The 22,873-nt window shown below is 60.6% G+C and overlaps 1 protein-coding gene across 1 annotated transcript; it reads right to left on the bottom strand.

The window, feature by feature from the left end:
- Positions 1 to 35: 35 nt before the first annotated feature.
- On the bottom strand, positions 36 to 21,887 carry ALS2CL (ALS2 C-terminal like). Its single transcript, XM_069475605.1, has 26 exons — positions 21,845 to 21,887; positions 17,850 to 17,978; positions 16,820 to 17,018; positions 16,345 to 16,410; positions 15,727 to 15,892; positions 15,098 to 15,229; positions 14,300 to 14,419; positions 12,823 to 12,881; positions 12,611 to 12,677; positions 11,971 to 12,167; positions 10,921 to 10,986; positions 10,373 to 10,471; positions 10,089 to 10,250; positions 9,327 to 9,438; positions 8,148 to 8,225; positions 7,264 to 7,394; positions 5,865 to 6,038; positions 5,666 to 5,762; positions 5,282 to 5,439; positions 4,651 to 4,740; positions 3,638 to 3,811; positions 2,423 to 2,465; positions 1,608 to 1,669; positions 1,372 to 1,521; positions 958 to 1,054; positions 36 to 576 (listed from the first exon to the last, which is right to left on the bottom strand). Exons 2-26 carry the CDS (start codon positions 17,950 to 17,952, stop codon positions 496 to 498), a joined length of 2,883 nt encoding a protein of 960 aa, XP_069331706.1. The 5' UTR covers positions 17,953 to 17,978; positions 21,845 to 21,887; the 3' UTR covers positions 36 to 495.
- Between the last annotated feature and the right edge of the window lie 986 nt (positions 21,888 to 22,873).

Genomic DNA, 22,873 nt, shown 5'->3' on the forward strand with positions numbered 1-22,873 from the left:
AAGAAACAGGTAAGAGACCAACAGTGACTTGGGAATTTCAGTTACAGCCCAACAGACTACAGTCAGACTTCCAAAGGACTCCGGAATTCAGCAGCGTGGATGGAAGGTCCTCTACAGACCACCCACTGCACCATTTTACAGATGGCAACACTGAGGCCCAGAGGGCTCAACAACTTGGGAGCAAGGCCCAGGCTAAGAGAAGCCTAGGGCTCCTCACCCCCAGACTGTGATCTGCCACAGGTTAAGGGGGTCATCGGAGACTGGCCTAGTGGCCAAGGGAAAACCACCAGCTCCAGGGGCATGCCCGACACCCCTCACCCTCACCCCAGTCAGGGCAGCAGCAGATCTCCCAGTGCGAAACAAAATGCCCCTCTCCTCCGGGGCCCGTCCTGCCCTTTGCCTTGGGCGATGAGGGACAGGCTGGGCGGTGCTTGGTCCCAGGTGAGGTGCACAGCGGCCCCTCTCAGCCCAGCACTCTGTCCAGGAGAGGCCAAGCTACCAGAGCTCCCTGGAGTCCCAGTGGCCGGGAAAGCGGTGCAGCCTCATGTCTTCCTTCTGGATGTGCTCGTAACAGGACTGGCGGGAGAGAGGCGAGGCTGCGGCCAGCTGGCCTAGCTGCTCCCAGACACATGCACGGGATCTAAGGCCCAACAGGCGGGCGCACCCCCCTCCCCGGTGGTGTCTCCAGCTCAGCCCTCAGCCACAGTCTGAAAGGGAGATGGGGCCTTCCCTCTCCCACTGTGCTCGGGGATGCAGCCCGCGGCAGTCATGACCCCAGGGTCCCCAGGGCTGGGAGCAGGACCCCTACTCAAGCCCTTTTAACAAGGGCAGGACCAGGGGCGCTGTGAAAACCCTTCCCATGGAGACGCATGTGAGCAGTGAATTTCAGCTCATCCCCACAGTGGTGTCCAGGGAAGGAAGGGGTCTACCCCGTGGCCTACAGCCTCTGTCCCTCACCTCCAGGGCTGTGAGCAGGAAGTCATACAGGCCTCCTGTGTGGATGGGGTCCATCATGTCACGGATCAGGTGGATCTCGGCTCCCAGGTGCTGGATTCTGGAGAACAACCCCTCACCAAGAGAGCAAGGGAGAGGAGCGGGGTGTCACAGACAGGCGCCATGCAGCCGGGGGAGGAGCCCTGACCCAGACGGCTAGACACCTGGTGTGTGGCCCTGGCTCTGCCTCTGGCACCTACAGGACCCTGGCTAGGACCCTCCCCTTTCTGGGCCTCAGGTCCCCCTCTGTACTGAGAAAAGCTGCATCCGTAAACCCTGATGTTCAGAGACTCAGAGAGTGTCTTGGTTGGGGGCACGGCAGGGTGGGCACGGATCCTGCTGCAACCCGTCCCCAGCTCCTGGCCTGGCCGGGCTCACCGGGCACGTGACACCACGTAGATGAGCAGAGGCAGCAGGTCATCCATGGGCAGCTTGTGCTCCCGGCCCAGCACCCGCGACACAGTGGCCTCAATTTCCCCGTATGTCCTCTCCAGCACCTCCAGCTTCTCCCGGGGGTCCACCGTGGTCCTGCAGCGAGTAGCTGGCTCCAGGTCGAGGCCCTCGGGCTCAGTCCCAACTGGGAGCCCCCGACCCTCCCCAAGGCGTGGACTCACATGATCTTCTGCAAGCACTCGGTGGCTGACAGGAAGCACTTGTCCCTGACCAGGGAGTACCTCTGCGTGGTGGGGGTGGCTGGATGAGGCTCTGACACCGGCTTCTTCCCAGGGCCTGAGCAGGCCCTGAGCCTCTGGCCACCCACCCTTCCCCACCGCTGGCTTCAGCACAGCCCTGCCTGGAGGGCTGAGCGACCCAGGGCAAGCCGCAGCTCCACTGTGGGCCTCAGTTCATACAATTGTAAAATGGGGTAAGTAGTTTCCGGGAAGTTGGGAGGATCGAAAAGGAGAAAGAAGATAATAATCATAACAGGCAATGGCCACTGGGAGCCACGCAGTTCTGAGTGCCCACATCAGTGGCTCCCAGGCCCAGGGGCTTGCTGAAGCCCGGGCTCCTGGTCCACCCCTCGAGTTTCTGACTCAGCAGGCGGGTCCAAGAATCTGCTCTCCTAACAGGTTCCCGGTGACCCCGATGCTTCTGCTCTGGCAAGCACATTTTGAGAACAACCGCCTCGTGTGCCCACTTCACCCTCGCAACGATCCTGTGAGGTAGTCCCAGTGCTGGCTCCCTTTTACAGTTGGGGAAACTGAGGCACAGAGCACAAGTATCTTGCCCATGGTCACACAGCCAGTGACGGGCAGAGCCTGTGTTGAGCCTGGTCACTGTGGGCCGGCAGCCGCACCCTCACCCACACAGGGAGGTCAGAACAACACAGGACACCGCCCCCTTCTCTGCCCCTCCCCCGCTCCTCTGAAGCCCCCACCCAGCGACTGATTGATCTGAGGATCACTCAGGGTTTGGGCCTCCCTCTTACCTGATTGGTCGTCAGCGTGAGGTCCTTGAGGGGCCACAGGTGCCTGTAATTGAAAAAGTGAGCCAGGAGGCTTTGCCAGGACAAAGGGGTAGGGTCTGAGGTCAGAGGGCAAATTCAAGGTGCCACTGCATCCCCCAGCAGGGCTGAACACAGGAAAGGGGAAGGAAATGAGCCTGAGGCAAGGGGAGAGCAGAGGGGAGGGCTCCTAGAGAAGGCAGCGCTCTGGGCCCCGCACTTGGGTGGGAGAGGAGGGTGAGGGCGGCCCTGCTGGCCAGAGGCCTGCACGGGTAAGATCGTGGTGGCCGGGCAGACGGTGAGAGCTGAGAGGTCTGGACTTTGCTCCCAAGGCCTTGGAGGGCCCGCGCAGGGCGGTGAGCAGGAAGAATGAAGCCCTTGTGGGACTGAGAAAGAGCGCAGTGGCAGGGACTGTGGAGACAGCGGAGCCTGAGGCCCGTGCGGAGGAAGGGGCACGGAGGGGAGGGAGGGCCTCTGGGCTAGTGACTGGTCAGATGCAGGAAACATTCGCTGAGATGGCAGGGATGGGAGGAAGCACTGTCCCTGTGTGACAAAGGAGACCTCGGCATGGGAGGGGAGAGAGTGCCCACGCCCTCCCTTGGGGACGGGGTCACTCACAGCATCAATGGATCAATGGGTGCTGAGGAGAAAGGGTGTTTGGGGGACTGGCGCTAGAAGGGAGGCCCTGGGGTATGGTAAACACCTGCCTGATCTCCAGAGCAGCCCTCAGTTTCCCCCAGGGACCTCCCCTCCGCACTCTCAGTTCAAGTACTCAGAGCAGGTGACCTTGCCTTAGTGGGGGATATTGAGGCAGGCCTGGTCAAGAACAGCCAGCATTCGGGGTGGACTCAAGACCCAAGCCAGGCCGGTGCGGGGCTCTGGGCGCTCTGCTGGAGAAAGTGCCAGCTCCCTGTGGGGACTGAGCTGGGAGGGTATAAGCCTCGAGGGGCTGATGCCATGTTTGTCACCACAAGGGGGAGCCAGAGAAAGACCAACAGAGAGAGAAAGGGAAGGCACCTCCCATTTGTCATCCGGTTGAGCACCTAGATCCAGCCACACCTGAACGCATAACTCTAGAACTTCACGGTATGTGAGTCAACGAACTCTACCTCCCTTGTGTGCTGAAGACAGTCTTGTACGGAGTGTGTATTGTCTGCCACGCTAGAGCCCTGGCTGACATGCCATGGGGGGAAGGCTTACTTCTGCACCTCCAGGAACTCCAGCAGCTTGGTGTCAGGGAAGAGGCTCAGACTGGTGATGCCCTGGCTGTAGAGGCTGTCCTCCCGCTCGTGAAGCAGCAGGTAGAGCGTGAAGAGCTCTGAGTAGAAGCTGGGCAGCACGAGGGGCAGCACCAATCCGTGTACACGGAGGTCTCTGAGGGAGACACGGGGACGGGGGCAGGGTCACTGCTGGGGCCGCCCCTCAAAGAGCCCATAGAGCTCCTAGTCCCACAACAACCAGTGTCCCAGCCTCCAGCCTCCCCGTCCCTAGAAAACCCTTTCCAAGCCTGTTCTCATCTCATTCAATTGATAGCCGTGGCTGCCTCATTCCCGCATTTGACTTTGAGACCTAATGTGGCAGATGGGGTAGGACTGCGATCCCATCAGATTGAAAGGAAATCCCAGGGCCCCGGATGGACAAGCAACTTGCAGCAAAGCTCTGGACAGCCATTCCGGGCTAGTCCAGTTCTGCCTCCTGGTTTGCTGTGCTTCCTAGGACTCCAGGGAAAGTTCTCCCTAACATCTAACCCCATTGCAATGCAACGCAATGACAGAAAGGCCTCTCTGGTCAGGAACTTCTCCAGGCCTGGAATCTGAAGGCAAATTGTAAGCTTTGCTCCAGATACTGGGGAAGACAGATTTAATGACCCACCTAACTCCAGTATGACCTCAGGCTCATCCTCCCTCACCCCCAGGCCTCGATTTCCCTATCTGTATGCAGAGGAAGGAGGGTCCTCGGGAGCTGCTCGCCCTCTGCACACTGAAAGATGAGGTTGGGATCACATGTTTAGAACAAAGATGCATTTAATACATTGTAGCAGTGCCCTCTTCCTGGTTGCTCATAGGACAGAGGTCATGGGTCATTCTGATCCACAAATGATCAATGAACAATGCTTGTTCAATAGTGTGAATGCCCAACACTTTCCCCAGAAGTACCCCTTTCCCCTGAGGGAGGACCCAGAAGCAGAACCCGTAGAGGTGTGGGCCAGTCACCTTGTCTCTGCGTCTTCCTCCTCCTCCTCCTCCTCCTCCTCCTCATCCAGGGCCTGGCCCTTATGCTGTAAGGCAACACGCAGCAGACCCCTGCAAAGCCGTGAGAGAGGAATGGTGTGGCTGCCTCCTCCCACAGAACCAGAGCTCCACCTCTCAGTCACCACAGACGACAGCAGGTAGCCTCTGACTCTCAGGGCCGTGGCACGGGGCCCCTCAAACCACAGCAGCTAGAAGGCCGGAGCTACAGGAGGTCAGCTGGAGAATCCTGGAACCCCAGCGACATGAGGAACTACAGCATCTTAGGCTTCTATTTGTAATGTTTGATGGGGAGAGGGGGTCTGAGTCGAGGCTCAGGCTCAGTCTACAGTGGGGTTAGGTGCTGCTGGGGCCTGGTTGGGGCTTGGACTGTGGCTGAGGGCTGCAGCTGGGCCCTTGCTATCACCCCCCACCCTCTGACCCCTTTGCTCCCCAGCTGCTCACCGACCAACCCTCTGGTTCTTCGTTGAGTCAGACATGAGGCAGAGGCACCAATCCTACCAGGATGCCAGGCAGAGCTGACGCTTGGAAAGGGCAGCACCGCCCCACCTGAAGTCCCAGGTCAGTGACTGTTCCCATGTGCCACCGAGCTCACCTGTAGGTGGCCCAGAGTTCCTGGGCGTGCTGCTTCACCTCCTCCTGGGCCAGGCCCTGCAGGTGCTTGTTGGCCCCAACTCCCGCGTACGTAGCCTGGAAGGTCAGCATCAGCCTCTGCAGCAGCTTCCCCAGGGGGTGCAGCGAGTTGCTCAGAGCCTGGGCCGGTGCGTAGACAGCAAAGAGGTACTCAACCCCAGGGTCTGGAGCACAGCATGCCCAGCAAAGACCCCCAAGACTGCTCCCATTTCACAGATGGGAACACTGAGGCCCTCTGAGGACAAGGGGCCCACAGGCCTGTCCCCTCCAGTCGGCCCCTGCTATGAGAAATGGGAAGCCTTCCCCACCGTCACCCCCCTCGGCCGCCCCCCCCCAGGGCCCTCACCTTCCTGAGGTACTGCTGCAGGGCCTTGGGCTCCCGGTGCTGCAGCAGCTCCTCCAGGCTGTCCTTGATTCTGCCCGCACTGTCCTCGGGCTGGGTCCTGGGGCACCACACACAGCGTCCCTCACCCACGCTAGACCCAGGCCCGTCTCCCCACTCTGACCTGTGGGTGCACACACACCCACACACACCCGGGCCTCACCTGTCGCAGCACAGGTAATCCTGGGACTTGCGTAGCTCCCTCGAGCTCTGCACGTGGAAGCCCAGCAGGGCCTCCTGCAGGTCCCCAGGGCAGCCAGCAGACACAAAGTCCCGGAAGGGGCCATAGACTCCTTGCCAACGGTTCTCCACGGGGAAGGCGCCCAGCCCCAGCTGCCTGCAGTGGAGGAGGGGGTGATGGGGGCAAGGAGAGAGATGAAGCTGTGGTGGGCAGGACCCTGTCTAGGCCCTTGGAGGGGTGGGGGTACCAGCCTGGCCCAGGTTCAGGCCCCAGGAACGGTGGATGGATCAGAGCATGCAAATGGGGCTGACCTCCATGGCTCCAGGAGAAAAAGGCAGAGAGAGGGACAGAGAGGATTTACCCTGCCATGGAGAAGAGAGACAGAGGCACGCGAAGTCCTGAAAAGATGGAGACAGAAGGTGGGCAGATCTGGAGAGCTGGAGGCCAAGTCCAGAGAGTGGGTCTTGGCCCAAGAGAGACTGGTGCCCAGAGTCTGGGATTCTCCTGCCATGATACCCCGCTCTGCCTGCCCCCATAGCCAGCTCCTTCCTGCGGTTGATCCCACTTTGGCCAACAGGCTGGGCCTGGCTGTATGTCAGGACACTGTCTGGACTGTGTGTACATCAGTGTACGTCTGGACACTGTCTAATGAACCCTGCCCTCCCAAGTCATGCTCGTAGGTTACCCTACACCTGCACCCCACCTGGGCTAGGGCCTGCCCCTAGGGATTGCTGTCCACTCCCAAATCCTGCTGCCTGGGACCACTCCCCATTAGAACTACCACCCACAGAGATTCCTTCTGTGCAACAGCAAGTCTTTCTCAACAGATATGGCAAGAGTCACCACCTGAACTATAGTTTTCCAAGGAAGAACTCTGTCCTCATGGGAAAAGAAATCTATCCCCCTCTCACATACCCTTTGATAGCAAAAGCGATGCCACTTAGCAAGTTTCCTTCTTCACCTTGGCTGCCAGCAAACTCAGGGCCAGGCTAATGCTAAATCACAATCCTTGTAGGGCCTATCTGCACATCCCTTTCTTTTAAGATCAATTCATGCTTTTATTTTCTATTTTTTTCTTGTATGTTTGGTTTGTAAACTGTCTTGTACCCTTTCTAGAAAAACAAAAAAAGCAGGGTCTAAGCAAAGCCTACAAATAATATTTTTCTCCGGTTTAGTGGTATAGGGAGTTACCTCCATGTAGCCCTTGAGTCCAAGAGTCTCTGACTGGAGGGTTATGTGCCTTGGGCTCTCTGAACTCTCTGAGGTGCTAAGAGGAGGTATAGACAGGCCCCTCTGATGAGCCCTGAGTCCTTGGGGTGGAAACAAAGATACACCCCCAGACAAGCTCCAAAACGTCCAGGCAGATGGACCAGGTTCTTACCTCTTGCAGATGCTGCTCAGGTCCGGTGGGAGGGCAGACGTGTCCAGCACACCCTGTGTGTGCAGTCCTCTCCCTGCCCCACTGCCAAACGAGCCCTCCAGGGTGAAGCCATTGGGGAAGGTGACCTTGCCCTGGAGCCAGGAGAGGGAGGCAGGGATGTCTGTCTGTCCAGCTGCCCTTCCATCCAATCACGACAGGCCTCATGCCTATCTATGTGGGCCAGAGAGGATGGGTGGGCTTCCCACCATCCGTTCAATGTTCCCCACCCCAAGGGCTCATAAGAGGTGGGCACACCCCACCCCCACCAACAGCTATGCCCGCCTGTCAGGGGCTCACCTCTGAGGCAGGAGAGGGGAAAGAGGGGGAAAGGACACGCAGGGAAGAGTGGGGAGAGCCACCGCTGCGGGGCTGGGCTGGGGGTAAGGCCAGAGGCAGGCAGAGGCCTGGGGAGGGCAACTCCTCGCTGCATGGGGCTGTCCCATTCGCAGCACCTCAGCTCCCCATCCAGTCACTATGAAACCAAAACAGCCCTCACACTTCCAAAGGCCCCAGCAGGACACTGAAAAACGGTGACTCCAGGGACAGCTGCCCAAGGCACTGGCGGTGGAGGAGGGAGGGCATTCTGAACTAGGGGGGTTCAGCCGGGAGACCACCAGTACCCTTCGGACGCAGGGAAAGTCCACTGGGCTGGTCCCCTCTCAGCTTGCTCCAGAATCCATCACAGGTCCGTGGCAGGGAGCAGTCGCTGTGCCCAGCCTTGGAGGTGATGGAGGTGGGAGAGGCCCTCCCCTACCTGCCACCCTCTGCCTGCACCGCCTACAGAAGATTACAGACCCCAGCCAAGCCTTTGGCAGGGTGTGGAGTGGGGTCTCAGTGGCCCTTACCTTCCCCATGAGGGTCAGGTCCTTGGTGAAGGTGCCCTCGTACAGCGAGTCGTCCTCAGAGAGAAGGATGCCTGGGCCCTTGGGAAGGAAGCCGGGGAGGGTAGGAACTGTGGGTAAGAAAGCATCAGGAAACCGGGGGTGGGGAGAGGACGGCAAAAGAGGGAAGGTGGATACTGATCCATGGGGAGAAGGGTCCTGAGCCCTGTCACACCCCCAGGGCTGTATCTAAGTGGGACCCTAGTCCTTGGCCTATGCAACACCAGCCCCATGGACCTCATCCCTGGGTGTCCCTAAACAACACCCCAGACCTGGCTCCGCACCCCCAGCAGCCTCTTCAGGAAGCCCCACAAGCTCAGGAGGTGCCGGGCTTTTCCTGAACCGTCCCTGCTTCCTGCTTGGCCCTGGCCCTGGGGACGGTGGAGCAGATCAGGTTCCCTTGCCACGTTGGCTGCCAGGAAGCTCAGAGCCAAATGGGATACAATTTGTGTTCAACTTATTTCTGAATCTATTTTGTGTGCTTATTCTTGCCTTTTCTTCCTCTTCCCTCGTAGGCCTCCTTCAATCTCTTCCAGAACAAAGCAGAGTGTAAACAAACAAATCGTAGTAAGGGTCACAGCCATCAGGCCAGAGCCCCATGAGCACCAAGCGCTGGCGGGCGTGGTGAGGTGAAAGGGGAGGGCTCTGGGGGGGCCTCTGCTCTGCCACTCCATAGGCGTGACACTGGGCAGCTTCTCTGGCCCCTCTGAGCCTCTCATTTGTCATCTGTACGCTACGAATGATAATGACATCAACCAGCAGGGCCCTGGGAGGATCCTATGAGATCCTGGCAAGAGGCTTAGCAGAGCCAGGCATCGAGGTAGGGGTCCACGAATGTCGGTCACTGAGGCTACTGGCAGCATTACCACGCGTGGCATTCTTGTTATTTCACTGAGTCTGGAATAAGAACTATTAACCTGATTTGCTGATGGGAAAACCGAGGCTGGGTGGGCATGGATTTGGCCAAGGCCAGGGTGGGTGACAGAGCTGGGGTCCTGCCCACGTTCCAGCTCCCTCCGGCACCCAGGAACACAGCCCCCTTCTTCATCTACCCCTGAATAGCCTCACAGCTTCAGGGCCCCCAGAGCAGACGGGGTGCAGGGAGAGGGGTAGCTTGGGACGCACACAGGTTTCCCCACTCACCACCATCTTGTCTGCATGGAAGGTGCCCTGGTAGCAGACGCCCGCCTGGGTGACCACGACCCCCGGGCCATGGCGCTGGTCCGCCTGCCACATGCCAATATAGCGCTCGCCCCTGGGGCAAGAGGGGTGTGGCCAGAGCGGGATCAGAATCATTCCCATGCACCTTCTGGGTGCTCTGCTGCCATGGGGTTGGTGTGGGGATAGGAGCAGGGACATCACTGAATCCACTCAACTCAGACACAGGGCAGGTGAGGTCAGGACCCCCAAGAGGAACAGAGGGTGGAGGAGGGAGGGAGGCTGCCTGGAGAGGCCATCCTGGGAGGCTGCCCAGTGGACACACTCCTGTGTGTACAAAGCCATGCGGGCAGGAGCATATGACAGATATGTGGGGACATTCGGGGGTCCAGAAAGGCTGGCGGGGTGCACGGCAAGGCTGTGAAGGCCAGGCCAAAGACCTGGGGCTCTGTCCCATGGCCTGGAGAGCCTGACAGAGCTGCAGTCCTTAGATGGCAGCAGATCAGGGGTCAGAAACTCCTCTCCGACACCATGAGGAGGGGGCCGGGGACGGGGTGTGGCCCTGCAGTCAGGCAGCTCAGGGCTCCCTCATTCCGAGCCTCAGCAACAACCCAGCAGGCAGAGAGGAAGGGAGGGACTCAAGAGAGACCCTGTGAGGACAAGCAGGAGCCTGTGCCCTGAGTCAATCTGGTCTATGAGGGTCCTCCTGGCCCCTGATGCTGGGGGTGGTGGCTGAGGAGCACTCACCTGTCACTGTCATCCTGGATGCCATAGCCGCTCCGCTGGCCCTTCTCCCAGTGGCCCGTGTACCTGAAGGGTTGGGTGGCCTGCGGGGCGCTCTCAAAGACCCCAAAGCCATGCCGCAGGCCCTCCTGGAAGTAGCCCTTATACACCTCTTCAGTGCCGTATCTGGGGAGAGTCACAAAGAGCTGGCCCAGCCTCACAGAGTTCTGCCCAGAGGACGTGCCATCCCCCGCCGCCTCCCACCCCCACCTCCCGCCAGCTGAGGGTCACTTACGAGGGTCACTTACTCACAGATGCCATAGCCACTCATTCTGCCCTCCCTCCAGTGGCACTTGTAACAGTCGAACCTGTCCTCGGAGGCCTGGGGCAGCAGGCGGATGCCAAAGCTGACAGCGCAGTAGGGCAGGTGGGGACTCAGTACCAGGGCCACCTCCCTGTGCACCCCTCACCTGAGACACCTGTCACATCCCCTCCCTGCCACCCAGGAGTGTCCCTGCCCCCAGCGAGCTTTCCAGACCATAGGGAGAGTCTCAAAGGTACTCAGATCTCTCTTCTACCAAGGGCCCCCTCAGGACACCTCTCTCTCCGCCTGCCCCTGTGCACCGGGAGCACCTTCTGGCCCCGTGCCACTCCCTCCGTGACCTGGAGCTGGGACCAACCTGCTATTCAGGGCCTCAGGTCCCCTTTTGTACAGTGAGGGAGGCTGGACCAGATGGCCTCTAAGTCCTGCCTGAGGTTTGGGAATTTAGGATGGGGCCAGACTGGTGACAGCAGCAGGGAGGAAAGCGCTCCCCTGCCCCCCACACATGCCAGCCTCAGCCCCGGGCAGCCTTACCCATGCTCCAGGCCCTGGTGGAAATCCCCCACGTGATTCTGCCCGTCCGGCCACTTCAGGGTTCCCCTGGAACACAGTCAAGGTCCAGGGCCTCAGGCCCACCACACTCATCCCTCAACAGCCTCAGCTGCAGACTTTCTCAGTCCTCCCTTCCCCCTTAGACTGGACTCTTTGTCCCCAACCAGCCTTTTTGCCTGAGCGCTAAGGCCCCCAAAGAAAGCCCTGTTAGCCCTTCTCTGTTCCTGGCACAATTGCGCCAATAGCCTCATGGGATACACTCACCATATTCTATAAGGAAAGCCCAGGAAACATCTAGGTTCCCTTTTCCCCTTGACCAACAGGAAGCTCAGAGCTAAACTTCATACTCAAGTTAAATGCTAGTCAGTGGGGTTTCTAGCATTCTCCTCCCATCTTCTGATATGGCATTGTTTTTTTTTCTGTCTTTTTTTCCATAAGCCTCTTTAAGCCCTTTCTGGAAGTAGGCAGGGCATTAGAAACTAACGGATGTGCTTGCGAGTCCCTCCTGCTCTCTGGGCTTCAGTGTTCCCAGCTGTAGCATGGGGGGAAGGGTTTTCCGCTTGTGGCTGAGGCCAGGCCCACCCTATCACCTACCCTGAGGCCCTGGGCAAGTCATGCCAGACACGGTGCCGTGGTGTCTGCACCTATGACATGGGTAAAAAACACTCCCTAGAAGGTTCTTGTGAGGACGGATAGAGAAAGAATGTGTGCGAACCATTCGCCACCACCAGACAAGGCGGGAAGATTCTTCTTCCACCCTCCTAAGAATGGAATGGCGCGACTGCAGGCCCCGCAGGCCCGTCACCTGATGGCTACCCCTTGCTCTCTAGGTGTCACCACCAAGACGATATTTGACACAGACCTACTCTGGGCCAGGCCCTGTCCAAGAGGACTTAAGAGAGACTCTGAGGGACAAAGAGAATCAGCCACTGACAGTAACAGCCCTGAAGGAATGAGGTCCACGCGGTGCCATCTGCCCCTCAGACCCCCGGGGGAGCCCCGCCTTGCCGGCCCAGAGCTCCAGTCACTCACTTGCCGTGGGGCCTGCCCCGGCACCACTCGCCCTCGTAGGTGGCCTGGCAGAACCGGCCCTCCGAACGGAAGGTGTGAGCGGCACAGCGGCAGGCAGGGGGCTCAGAGGGCTCCAGGCCCGTCCCCAGCAGGGGGAAATCCTTCTTCCCACGCAGGGCCTGGCATACGGCCCGGGCCACCTTCCACTGCCAGACTGCCTGGTGGGGACAGGGAAACATAGGACAAGTCACCACTGCTGGAGGCCTCCCCTTCAAGAAGCCTCCTGGGGCAGCTCCAGGTGCCACCCCCTCCTTTACCCCCAGCCCGCTCTGTCACTTGGGAGAACATCCGACTGCTCCTCGCTGCTCCTAGGGCCCCCACGCAGGCTGAGATCCCTGTCTGCCGTTTCAGGGTCTGCCCAGAGGAGCCGAACAAGACCACAGGGCAGGCATCAGCACAGGCCCCAATTCTGGCTTCAGAGAGAAAAATACTCTGTTCTCTTTGGCATTCTGGTGCCCGACCCCAGGCTGACCCCTGACTTCTTCTGACTCTGGCCCCAGAGGCCTGCCAGCCCCTCGCCAGGGCAGTGCTGCGCACTTCTACTCTGCTGTCCCCTGTCCCCCGAACCCACTCCCCCAATTCACAGCTCACCCACACTCACATGGCCCTGGGGGTCCTTGGCACGAAAGGAGAACTCTTCTTCAGGTGTAACGAGGTGAAATGTACACCTAAACAAATGGAGGTGGTGAGTAGGCCCTAGCTCTGTCCAGGAGGGTGTGGGAGAGGGCCTGAGTCGGAGCCCTGGGGTGTGGGCAGGTGCCATGGGGGTGCATGGAGGGAAGGCCCAGGGTGTCAGCAGAGGGGGTCGCTCACCCGTCCTGCCCAGGATCCACCCACACCAGCTTCAGATCAAAGGTGTGGACATTGTGGCCCTGGAAGAAGATGGACACAGGCGTCATCCAGAACCCAGACCAGAGGCTCAGCTGCCCTCTGGCCCATGCTTTCCCCAAGCACCATCCTGGTGGCCCTGAGACTGCTCTGTCTGGTGTTCCCAGTACAGAGTCCCTCACCACTCTGGCCTGATTCTCATCCTAGGGGCAGCTTCCCCATGTCCTTTCCACCCCAGAGCCTGGCCAGGGACCCAGGACCAGCCTCTGGTCCCCTGTGGCCACAAGAGTGGTCTTCGGGAAATGCAGCTCAGATCCTGTCCCCCCGCTACTGGAAACCTCTCTAAGGCTCTCATGCCCTGGGGGCTGGGACCACTGCTGAGCCTAACATTGGAGACCCCACAGACCACTCCAGGCTCGTGTGTTCCTAGCTCTCACCCTCTCCAGCCACTCCACACTGCACCTTCTGGGTTTACCACAAATTCTCTCACTCTGGACTTCTGCTCATGCTGTTCCCTCTACCTGGAACGCCGTCCTGCTCTGAGAGCCAGACAGAAGGTCGCTTCCTCTGGGAAGATGTTGGCCTAGGCAGGCCAAGTGCTGCTCCATGGCCAGAGGAGGAGGAGGCGTGAGGCCCAGACACAGGCCAGAGACAAGAGAGGGCTCAATAGAGACAACAGCATGTGCAAAGGTCCAGAGGTGGGAAAGGACACTAGCACATTAAGGGACAGTATCTCGTAAGTGTACCTGGAGCACAGTGTGAAGTCGGGAGTGGAGGGAACTCAAACTAAATCGGAACCAACCCCAAACCGGGCTTCAGGAGACATGGACACGTAGCATCCCTCCCGGGCCTCAGCCTCCCTGTCTGCAAGGGGCTTTCAGGCCAACATTCTAAGGGGCAGAGAGGACAGCGCTGTGGACCTCACAAGGGCAACAGGAGTTCGGGGGGGCTCAGCACAGTCAAGAGGCTCTGGCCGAGTAACAGTTCCCAGCCCCCAGGTCTGCCTCCCTCCTGACGTCTGTACTGCTCCTATGGGCACTTCCCCCGGGGGCCTTCTCGTCCGCCTCCCTAGTCACCACAGGCCACCCCAACTTCCCTTCTGGGGTTCCTCTGTTATCTGAGCACAAAGGAACTAAGAGTTGTCGGGAACCTGACGTAGGTCAAACTCTCTCACGGTGCTCCCCACTTTCCAGATGAGGAAACCAAGGTGAAGACATCTGACCAAGGACAGCGGCTGGGAGGGCTGAAGCCAGGATGCACCTTGGCCGCCTTTCCCCTCAGCCCACGCCGTTTGGGGACGGCTCCATTGACGGCCCCACCCCAACACTCTCCTTTCTGTCCCCACCCACCTCCCCAAGCCCAAGTCCTCAGTCCCAGCAGGTTGTTCCTTTCCTGCTCCTTTTTCAACCAGACCCCAGAACCCTGCTGTGGCCCCAAGACCCCAGGTCAGCCCCACCCCAACCTGCAGCAGGACGAGGGCATCATCAAAGAGCAACACGCGCTCAGCCCGCAGCGGGGTGACCGTCACGGGTACGTCCTGGCTGTCTTGCAAGAGTCGGCGAGCAGGGGTGCAGAGCACATCCTGGTGGGGCAAGGAGGGAGGCGCAAGGCTCAGGCACCCCTGTGCTAGAAGCTGCCAGCCACTCTGCTTCCTCTCCCTCCACCCCAGACTCCTCCCAGAGGCCTCCTCCAATAGACCCAGCTTGACCCCCAGGTCAGTGACAGGCACTGGGGCTCCAAGATATGGGGGTCATTTCTGGCCTTTCCCTGTGGGGTGGCACTTCTCTCTAGAGGCTTCACTGTGTCCTCTCCCACACCCCACCCCCGTGCCGTGGCCCCAGCCATGCCCCCTCAACCCTCATCCGGGGTCCTGCAATCCCTGCCTCCCTTGTCTCTTCTACCTGTTCTAATTCTTCACACTGGCCGAAGCCTGTCACACCCTCATAGGGCACAGAGGACTCCCTCCCTGCAAGGGCAGTGCATGCCATGGTAGGCAGTGATGCAGGGGTGTGACTGGTGACATCCCCAGGGGGAGAGTCAGTTCTGCTGGGGAAGAAGACTGCTTCTTCCCCAGAGCCAGTCAGGGCCTGGCCCAGGAGGGCTCAGCAGATGGATGAGGGTGTCTAGACAGAAGGCCCTTGCAGCCACCAGCCCCCTTCCAGATGGGGAAACCAAGGCATGGAGAACACAGAAAGCAGCTGAAGCCACCCAGCAGCCCCATGCCCAACGTGGAACCACTTTCTGACTGCCCCACACTCACCCTCTGCCGGCTGCTCAGAGTGTGCCAGAGGGCCTGTGTGGCCACCGCCTGGTCCAACGCCTGCCTCATAAAGGACTGCAGGTTCCCAAAGAGGGTGGCCGCGTTCACCACCAGCTCCCGGGCAGGGTGGCGCTGCAGGGGGACAGGGCAGCCAGTGACGGTGGGCAGAACTTTCCTCCACCCTGGGATGGTTGCCCTGGCTCTGTCCTGGCCCCAGCTGGTCAGGAGGCCTGAATCTAGACCAGCTCCTCTTCTCTTGTAGGGGAGAGGGTATGAAGGTGATTCCAGAGGAGTCTGGACCATTCCATGACTCCCCAAGCTGGGCCCTGGGGCCCTGTGTCCTCACACCCAGTAGACAGTTCTACATCTGCTCTCTGGTCTCTGCTGGCTCCACCGGGGCAGGCTCATGTACCTCAGACACCCCAGGGCAGGGCCTGACCAACTAAGATTCCCCAGGGCAGGACCATGTCCTCTCGACACCCCAGGGCAGGGCTGTGACCCCCTCAAGCCCCACAGGCACGGCCAGGTCCTTCTTGAACTAGGGTTCCTGAGTACCAGCTGGGCCCCCTGAGCCTGGGCCTATGTCCCCCTTCCCTCACTTCCCCACAGGCTGCTGTCCCTGTGCCCACCTCCGGGACGGTGTCCGCGAGGCTCAGCAGGAGGAGCACATACTGCTGCACGTGGTGGGTGAGCGGCTGGCGGAGGGCCTGGATCAGCGCTGTGCCCACCGAGCCCTTTGAGCCCACGCCCGACAGGAGCTGCCGCAGCGCCTTCAGCTGGCCCCGCCAGAACTCACTGTGCGTAGGGAGGGCCACACACCCCTTCACCCTCCTTCCTCCGCTCACACCCACCGCCATGGCCTCCCTGCCCCGGCCCCAGGGCCAGCCCCAGCCCCGGAACTTCTACCCTGTCAGACCAACGACTCAGGATGGGAGCTGCCCTTGCCGGAGGTTTAGTAGCACTATCTCAGAGTTTGAAGGGACCGTGGATGACAACCAACCAGCCTGACTGGGAATGCCCCTCCTGCCCTGCCCCAGGCCTGGCAGTGGCTGTCTGGATCTGCTCCTGGCCTCACCAGGCCTTCCTCCCTCTCTTCCAGTGTGGATCAGCGTAGACTTCTTAGAGCCAGGAGTCCTCCAGGATGCATCATAGGCTGTGACACCTGCTGCTGTGGGGATGGGGCTTCCCTGCCCTTGTCCAGACACCCCCACCCAGCCAGGGGCCCACTGAGGCAGCCCCACGCTCACCTCCTCCTCTTTGCTGCCTTCTGAAAGGCCTGCACCACTATGCAGCTCGTGTAGGACTCAATGTACCTGCAGGCAGCACAGGGGACACCTGCAAGCCCAGCCCCAGCGCCAGACCCAAGTCCCTGGCCTCTAGGGTCCCCAGATCTCACCCACTAAGCAGTTACAGCCCAGAGAGCCCAGACAGTGGCCTGACGCTGAGTACTGGTGACCTCAAGGCCTGACCAGACAAGACAGTTCTAACTTACAGTCTTTCTCCCCTGGGAGGCCCCAACGCTCAGGTCTGGAGTGTCTGAGCTTGCTGCCAGGCTAACACCCAAGCCCAGGTGAGGCTAAACTCAGGGGAGTCCCACTCCAGGTGAGCACCAACCTCGGGCTGAACCCAAACCTTTGCCTAAGCCCTGACCCAGGTGAGCCTTCAGGCCAGGCGACACTCTGAATCCAAGGCCAGGCCCCAGCCCCGCCTCGGTGGTCTTACTCTATGTAGACCTGCAGGACGTGGTCAGCACCTCGCAGCAGCAGCAGGGATTCCAGGCCAGTGGAGTCGGGGTGACGCAGCCTCTCCCGCAGCGAGTGCAGGCTTTCCTCCGTCACCTCCCAGAGCTGCTGGGAGCTCCTGTGCAGCTGCTGTAGGAGCCGCAGGCACTCTCTACTCTGGGGCTCCGAAGGCTCTCGGGCTGGGGCGGGAGCACAGCCACACTGTGAGTGGGGGACATGGCCACTCCATCCCCCAGGGAGCACAGCAGTCCCGTGTGTTCATACGAGGGCCAGCAGAACCCCATAGCCCTGTGGCTGCAGCGGGGTCCCGCATCCCTGGGGACAGGGTTGGTGTGCCCTAGAGCCCAGCAGGGGAAGAGCAGGCTGGAGCAGTGGCCAGCACCCCTGAGGAGTACACAGGCACACGCCCACCTCCTCACAAACAGGGATAACCCAGTAACCTCAGGCAACTGAGCGCACACACTGATCCCCCTCTGTCTCTGGCTTTCCCGCCCTCCACTCCTCAGATCCAGGATGTGGAGTCCACAGGGTCACACCGTCAGTCCTCTGCCATTTCTCACATGCACAGAGTCCCCCAGAGGAAGAGACCTGTCCAAGGGCACTCCACAGGTGAGACTCAAGTGGGAAGTAAAACCTAGGTCCCCCGCCTTCTAGTCGGGCTTTTCCCAGCACCCCCAGGTGGCCAGGGTGGGAGTGAGAGGAGAATTCAGGCCGAGGGCTGTCTCCAGGCCCGTGCCCTGGGAGAGGGGAATTTCATCTCTGTGCAGAGCCAGGTTTGGGCGACAGTGCAGGTTCATGGCCTGGCCCCTCAGGGTCCCTTTAAGAAAGGAGCAGCCAGCAGCTGGAGGCCAGGGCCCCAGTTCCACCAGGAGATGCTGATACCAAGCGTCACCCTCCCGTTTAAGGGTGACTAAAGCTGTGGCTCATACGGTCCAGCAAGGTAGGACTCCTGTCCCTAGGATCATTCCTATGTCCCCGCCCTCCCCGCTGGAGGGCCTAGACTCACTCACCTGCAGACAGCAGGGGCTGGAGAACAAGGCTGTTGACACGGGCGAGGGTGGCTGAGAAGACTTCCTCTAGCCGCAGCAGGGCTGCCTCCTCAGGGCTGCACATGGCCAGGGTGCCCCACTCAGGGCTTCCTAGGGGGACATAGGTCATGGTCAGATAGCACTGGCAGGAGCAGGGTCAGTGCCCATCCTCTCAGGCTGGGTGCCCACCCATATCAGAACTGAGCAGTGGACACAGGTCACCTCAAAGGGGAGTTCCTGGACTGGCCACTGACTCCTGCCCTGGCCTACCTGGGCCAAATTGAGGGGGGCCTGAAAGAGTGGGAGAGAGGGCTCAGAACTTCCAAGGGAAGCAACTCTTTTTACCCAAAAGGGTAGATGCTCTTCAAGCCCAGTTCTGGCCTGCTCATTCCCCTGCTCAAACACCCACCATGGATCCCAAGTGCCCATATCTAGTGGCGCTCTGACCTTAGCCCCCTTTTTATTGAGTCTCTGCTCAGGGACTCTGCAGTCTCTGGTAACAGGGACATGCTGTCAGAAGAGCCCAGCCTTGTCTCTGAGACCATGGCTCAGGGCTCCCTTTACCCAACAAGACTGAGTAGGCAAGAAGAGGTCTGGGGCTATGGAGGGAGTCTGGAGGCTTCCTGCCAGAGCCATGAAGGATAGGCAAGAATGAAGAGGAAGGGGGACATGGCATGCAGGAGGGGGAACCGTGAGATCGAAGGCTCATAGGTATGAGCCCAGCCTCTGAGGGTAGCCCACCAAGCACACCCTAACTGGCCAACAGAGGAGCTAGACTTTGCCTGAGTCGACCATGGAGAGTCATGGAGGATGTCAGAGCGAGGTAATGGTGGGGTCCAAAGTCAGATCTGGGGAAAAGAACTTGGTAGCAGTTGCAGAGGAGATGGTGCCGGGCAGTGAGAGAGGAGTCAGTGTGGATGGGAGCCTGGAACCCCCCCAACCAGGCTGAGCCTGCTGGATGAGACCCACTCAAGAGGTGGGGGCTGCTGGGGTGGACAGGTGGGCTTGAGCCCTGGGATTTCCTGCCCTGGAGTGAGGGACCTCCCAATCAGGCAGGGATCACCTGTGAATGCAGTATCCTGCCTGGAGGGGCCTGGGCTCAAGCCCACCACCCAACCCCAGCCAGGCAGTAGCCTCTACTCAGTCAAAGCCCTCCCACCAGACTCTGGGGCTGTCACTTAGCAAAGGAGTTCATCTGAGGGCGGAGAGTTGCAAGGTGCCTCTCCCTGGTCTGACACTCTGAGGCTTTGGAGTTAGCCAACCTGGGTGAGGCAGGGGACATAATCAGGACAGCCTATGATGGGCAAGTGACATAGGCAGACCCAAAAGGGCAAACAGGAAGGGGTCTCAGCCCTCCCATACCCACCCCAAAGATGCCATGGAGCATCCCAGGCCCCTGGCAGAGCCTACAACTCCCAGGGAATTGGCTCTGGAGCAGAGTTAGGCAGGCGCTTCAGAATTCTGGCCAAGGGCCCGGGCCCAGGCATTCCTGCCCCACCTTTCCTGCCGCTGCTGCTTCGTGAGGGTGAGGCTGCTGGAGGGAGAGGCAGGAAAGAGAAGCCGCTGGACGCCCAGCTGCAGCCATCTTCTCTCTCTGCTGGCCCCTGCAGCAGCCCCAGGCCCCCCGGGACACAGAGGCTCCAGGTCAGCTCAGGCAGACCAGGAGAGAATAGCAAAGGGATTAGGGGTGTGGAAAGTGTGGTCTGGGCCTACCTAACCCTCACCCATGTCTCCAGAAACTGATAGAATGGAAAGACCCTTTGGGGTGACATTTCCATCTCAGCTGGAAGTCAACTGGAGTCTGAGCTGAGAGGCGAGGACACCCAGGGTTGGTTGAGTGGGTGGGGAGGAGGATGAGGCCAGGATGAGAGGTGCAGACTGGAAACCACATCAGGGCAAATTAGAAAGACACTGCCATCAGTAACTCACTGCTGGGAGGCCTTGAACACCAGCATCCCCCACACTCACCTGGGGACCAGGCATCCCTACCCCAGCCAGTGCCAAACCCTAGACGGAGCGCTCTGTCCCTAGAAAGAGCCTCAGGCTTCTTCCCCCTCTCCCTCCCTGCCCAGTGTGTCCCCAGGACCCATGGCCCATGCCTCAGCTGCTCCCCCAGGAGAGGCTTCTGACCCCCTACCCGGCTGTTCAGCCCTGGCCATGCCCCAGCTTACCCACAGCCCTGCTCCTCTCTGGGCCTCAGTCACCCTGCTATGAAATCAGGGTACCACCAGATCAGAGCTTTTCAAACTATTTTAGTTGTTCCTCCAAAGGACAAACTGACAGAGGGGAGCTTCTCTGGGTGCGAGGACCTCAGACTCCCCTATCCACAAAAGCAGCCTGGGACCACTGGGCGTTGGTCGCAAACACTAACTCTAGGGGCCTTTCCACATCTGTGTCCCCAAAAGGATCCCTAAGCCTGGTAAACTGAGTCACTTTGCCCAGAGGAAAGAGCAGAAGTTAAGCATGGCTGGTGAGGCTGTGGGTGGGGGGAAGGCTGCAGCTGGGGTGGGTAGTCTGGTCTGGTGGCCCCTAGGAGCCCTGCTCCCAGGCTAGGGAGTTTTGGGCTTCATGCTGGAAGTGACAAGGAGAGTGTAAGTGCAAGGCTGAGGCCAGGCATGAAAGTGCATGAGTGTGCACGGTTGCAGGGAAGGAGGAAGACGTGCTAAACCTTACAGTAATACTCCCCTCCCCAACCCCAATCCCACCCCCATCCCACTCCCCTTGGGTCATGGGCATGGCCTCCTCACCCACTCCCTCCCTCCAGTTCAAAGGCTCCTCAGTGGGGAAAATGAGGACAGGGAAGAATGGGAGGGCCCAGAGACACTATCTGTAGAGCATGTGCAAGGCTCGGACCCAGGCCTCTGGCTCCCAGCCCGGCCAGGCTTACCTGAACTAGGTGGCTCAGAGAGATTGGGCTACTCACCTGAGGCACAGGGCGAGTTTCTGGCAGGGCCCAGCCCCACAGCTGTCCCCAGGCAGCCCTGATACTCACCATGGGGTAGGGCAGGGTGAGGACAGAACTGGCCAGTCCCAGCGTGCCCAGGTGAGTCAGCTACTGTCCCTGTGGTGATCTAACCAGTAGCCAGACCCACTCTCTCTTCTGCATTCCTAGCCTCTGTCCACACTAAGTCCCTCCCAGGCAGGGTCACTGGAGCCTCCCCTGCCCTCTCCCAGGCCTGGCCCCTCAGGCCCCTCAGCCGCACCCTATCATGGCACTCACTCTGGTATTTCCTGGTCTGGACAGGCAAGGAAGCTCTGCTTGCTGTGGAGGCTTTTCCCTGGACTGCCCTGGAGGCCCCTTAATCAACTGACATGTCCAGTGGTGGACAGTGGGTAGAGGGACTGCCCAAGGGACGGGGAGCTGAACTGTCGCACCTGATGCCTCAGTCTCCTCCTCCCCCCACACCCTTCCTCTGCCCCTCCATGACTCCAAGCTCCTTGCCCTACGGGCCCCCAACCCCTCTCCAGTCGCACACGTCCCAGCTTCCCTTCCTCTCCCTGCCCAGGCACGTTCAGTCACTGGAGTTTCCCGAACACTCGATCCCGGTGCAGCCGCCAGGCATTTGCCTGTGCTGTTCCCATGCGGGCAACGCCAGCTTCCCAGCTTCCGCCCCAACCAGCCGGCGTCACCTCCTCCTGGCAGTCTCTCCTCCTGGGTGAGCCCTGGGCCCGCGGCTCAGGCCAGGTCCCTGAGCACTGCGCGCTCGTGCCCGGGGTGCCGGCCCTGCGCTGCCCCTAAACCCGAGCGGGGTGACCACGGGGCAGGGACGACGACGCAAAGAACCTCGCAGGGACCGAGGAGTCTTCTGACAAACTCAGTCGGCCCGGGTGTGAGTGCCACCGGGGACCGAAGAGTGGTGGAGGGACCGCGACGCGGTGGCCCGAAGGAGTGCGGCGGCAAGAGCCCCCACCTAGACCAGGAGAGCTTGGAGCGCAGGGCCCCGCCCACAGACGCGCGACCTCTGTCGCGCCCTTACCTGTGAGGTGCGGGCTCCCAGCGCTCGGAGTGCCCGCGCGGCTCCTCAGGCCACCGCCCCGCCCCCGCCGGCCCCTATGCCCGCCCCGTCCCGCCCCGTCCGGGGGCCCCGCCTCGGGTGTCGCTCAGGGGTGGCGGCCCGCCGGGGGAGGGGGCGGCGCGCGGCGTCCGCCTGCCCCGTTCCCCGAGGTCTCTCCCGAGTTCTCCTTCTGGCGTCCTCGGGGCTCGGGAGGCTCCTGGGGCCCAGCGCGGGACTGAGATGGGGAAGGTGGGGCTCGGCCCCTCCGCCCCACCCACACTCCCACGCCCGCACCCCCGCTCGCCTCTCCCGCCTCGCTTCCCCTGCAGGCTCCGAGGGCGGAGGGGCAGAGTCCCGGAGGCAGCCTCGGCTTACTCGTCCTGGAGGATGCCCGCTGCTACTGACGCTCTGCGGGCCTAGGGTGCAGCCCGGTGACCTGCACGGTCCGCTCTGAGTCACAGAGGCCGGCCCAAGCGGAGCGCTGTGTGGGTTCGTCAAACAGAGGGGTAAACTGAGGCGGCCCTGCAGCCCCCTGGGCTGGGCGCCCACAGTACCACGCCGCTCCGTAGGCGTGACCTTGAGAAAGTCCCTGTGCCCCCATTCCCGGGTCTCCACATGGCCTGTAGAGCGTGAAGCCGGCCCGTACTCTTCCGCGCCAAGGCCTGTGACCTTGGCAAGGTGGCCGAAGTTTAGTCCCAGACTGACCTCCCGGGAGGGGGAGGGACCATAGTTCAAACTGTAACAAAGAAGCCAGCTGTATGCAGCCTGCAGCCGGGCCGGCACCCATCCACTGACCAGCCTCACTAAGCGCTTCTGCCCCTTTAGGCTGTGGAAGAGCAGAAAGGGCGGCCCAGCAGCCTCCACTCAGGTCTGAGGCAGAGGGAGGTAGCCCCTGTCCTGCCAGGCGGGAGAGAGACCCCCGGCTGAGGTGATGGGGGCCTGGGACCTGCCAACCTCAACCCCCTGCAACCTGGGTTGTCTGTTGCCAGGTGGGAGCTTGAGGTCTGCCCG

Source organism: Eulemur rufifrons, chromosome 7, assembly GCF_041146395.1.
Source record: "Eulemur rufifrons isolate Redbay chromosome 7, OSU_ERuf_1, whole genome shotgun sequence".
NCBI classification, from domain to species: Eukaryota; Metazoa; Chordata; class Mammalia; order Primates; family Lemuridae; genus Eulemur; species Eulemur rufifrons.

Coding starts and splice junctions, on each gene's coding strand:
- ALS2CL (XM_069475605.1), bottom strand. CDS start 17,952: ATGTGCAGCCCTGAGGAGGCAGCCCTGCTGCGGCTAGAGGAAGTCTTC. Junction 8,226..9,326: donor TCCATGCAGACAAGATGGTG/GTGAGTGGGGAA, acceptor TTCCTTCCCAAG/GGCCCAGGCATCCTTCTCTC. Junction 4,741..5,281: donor GAACTCTGGGCCACCTACAG/GTGAGCTCGGTG, acceptor ACGGCTTTGCAG/GGGTCTGCTGCGTGTTGCCT.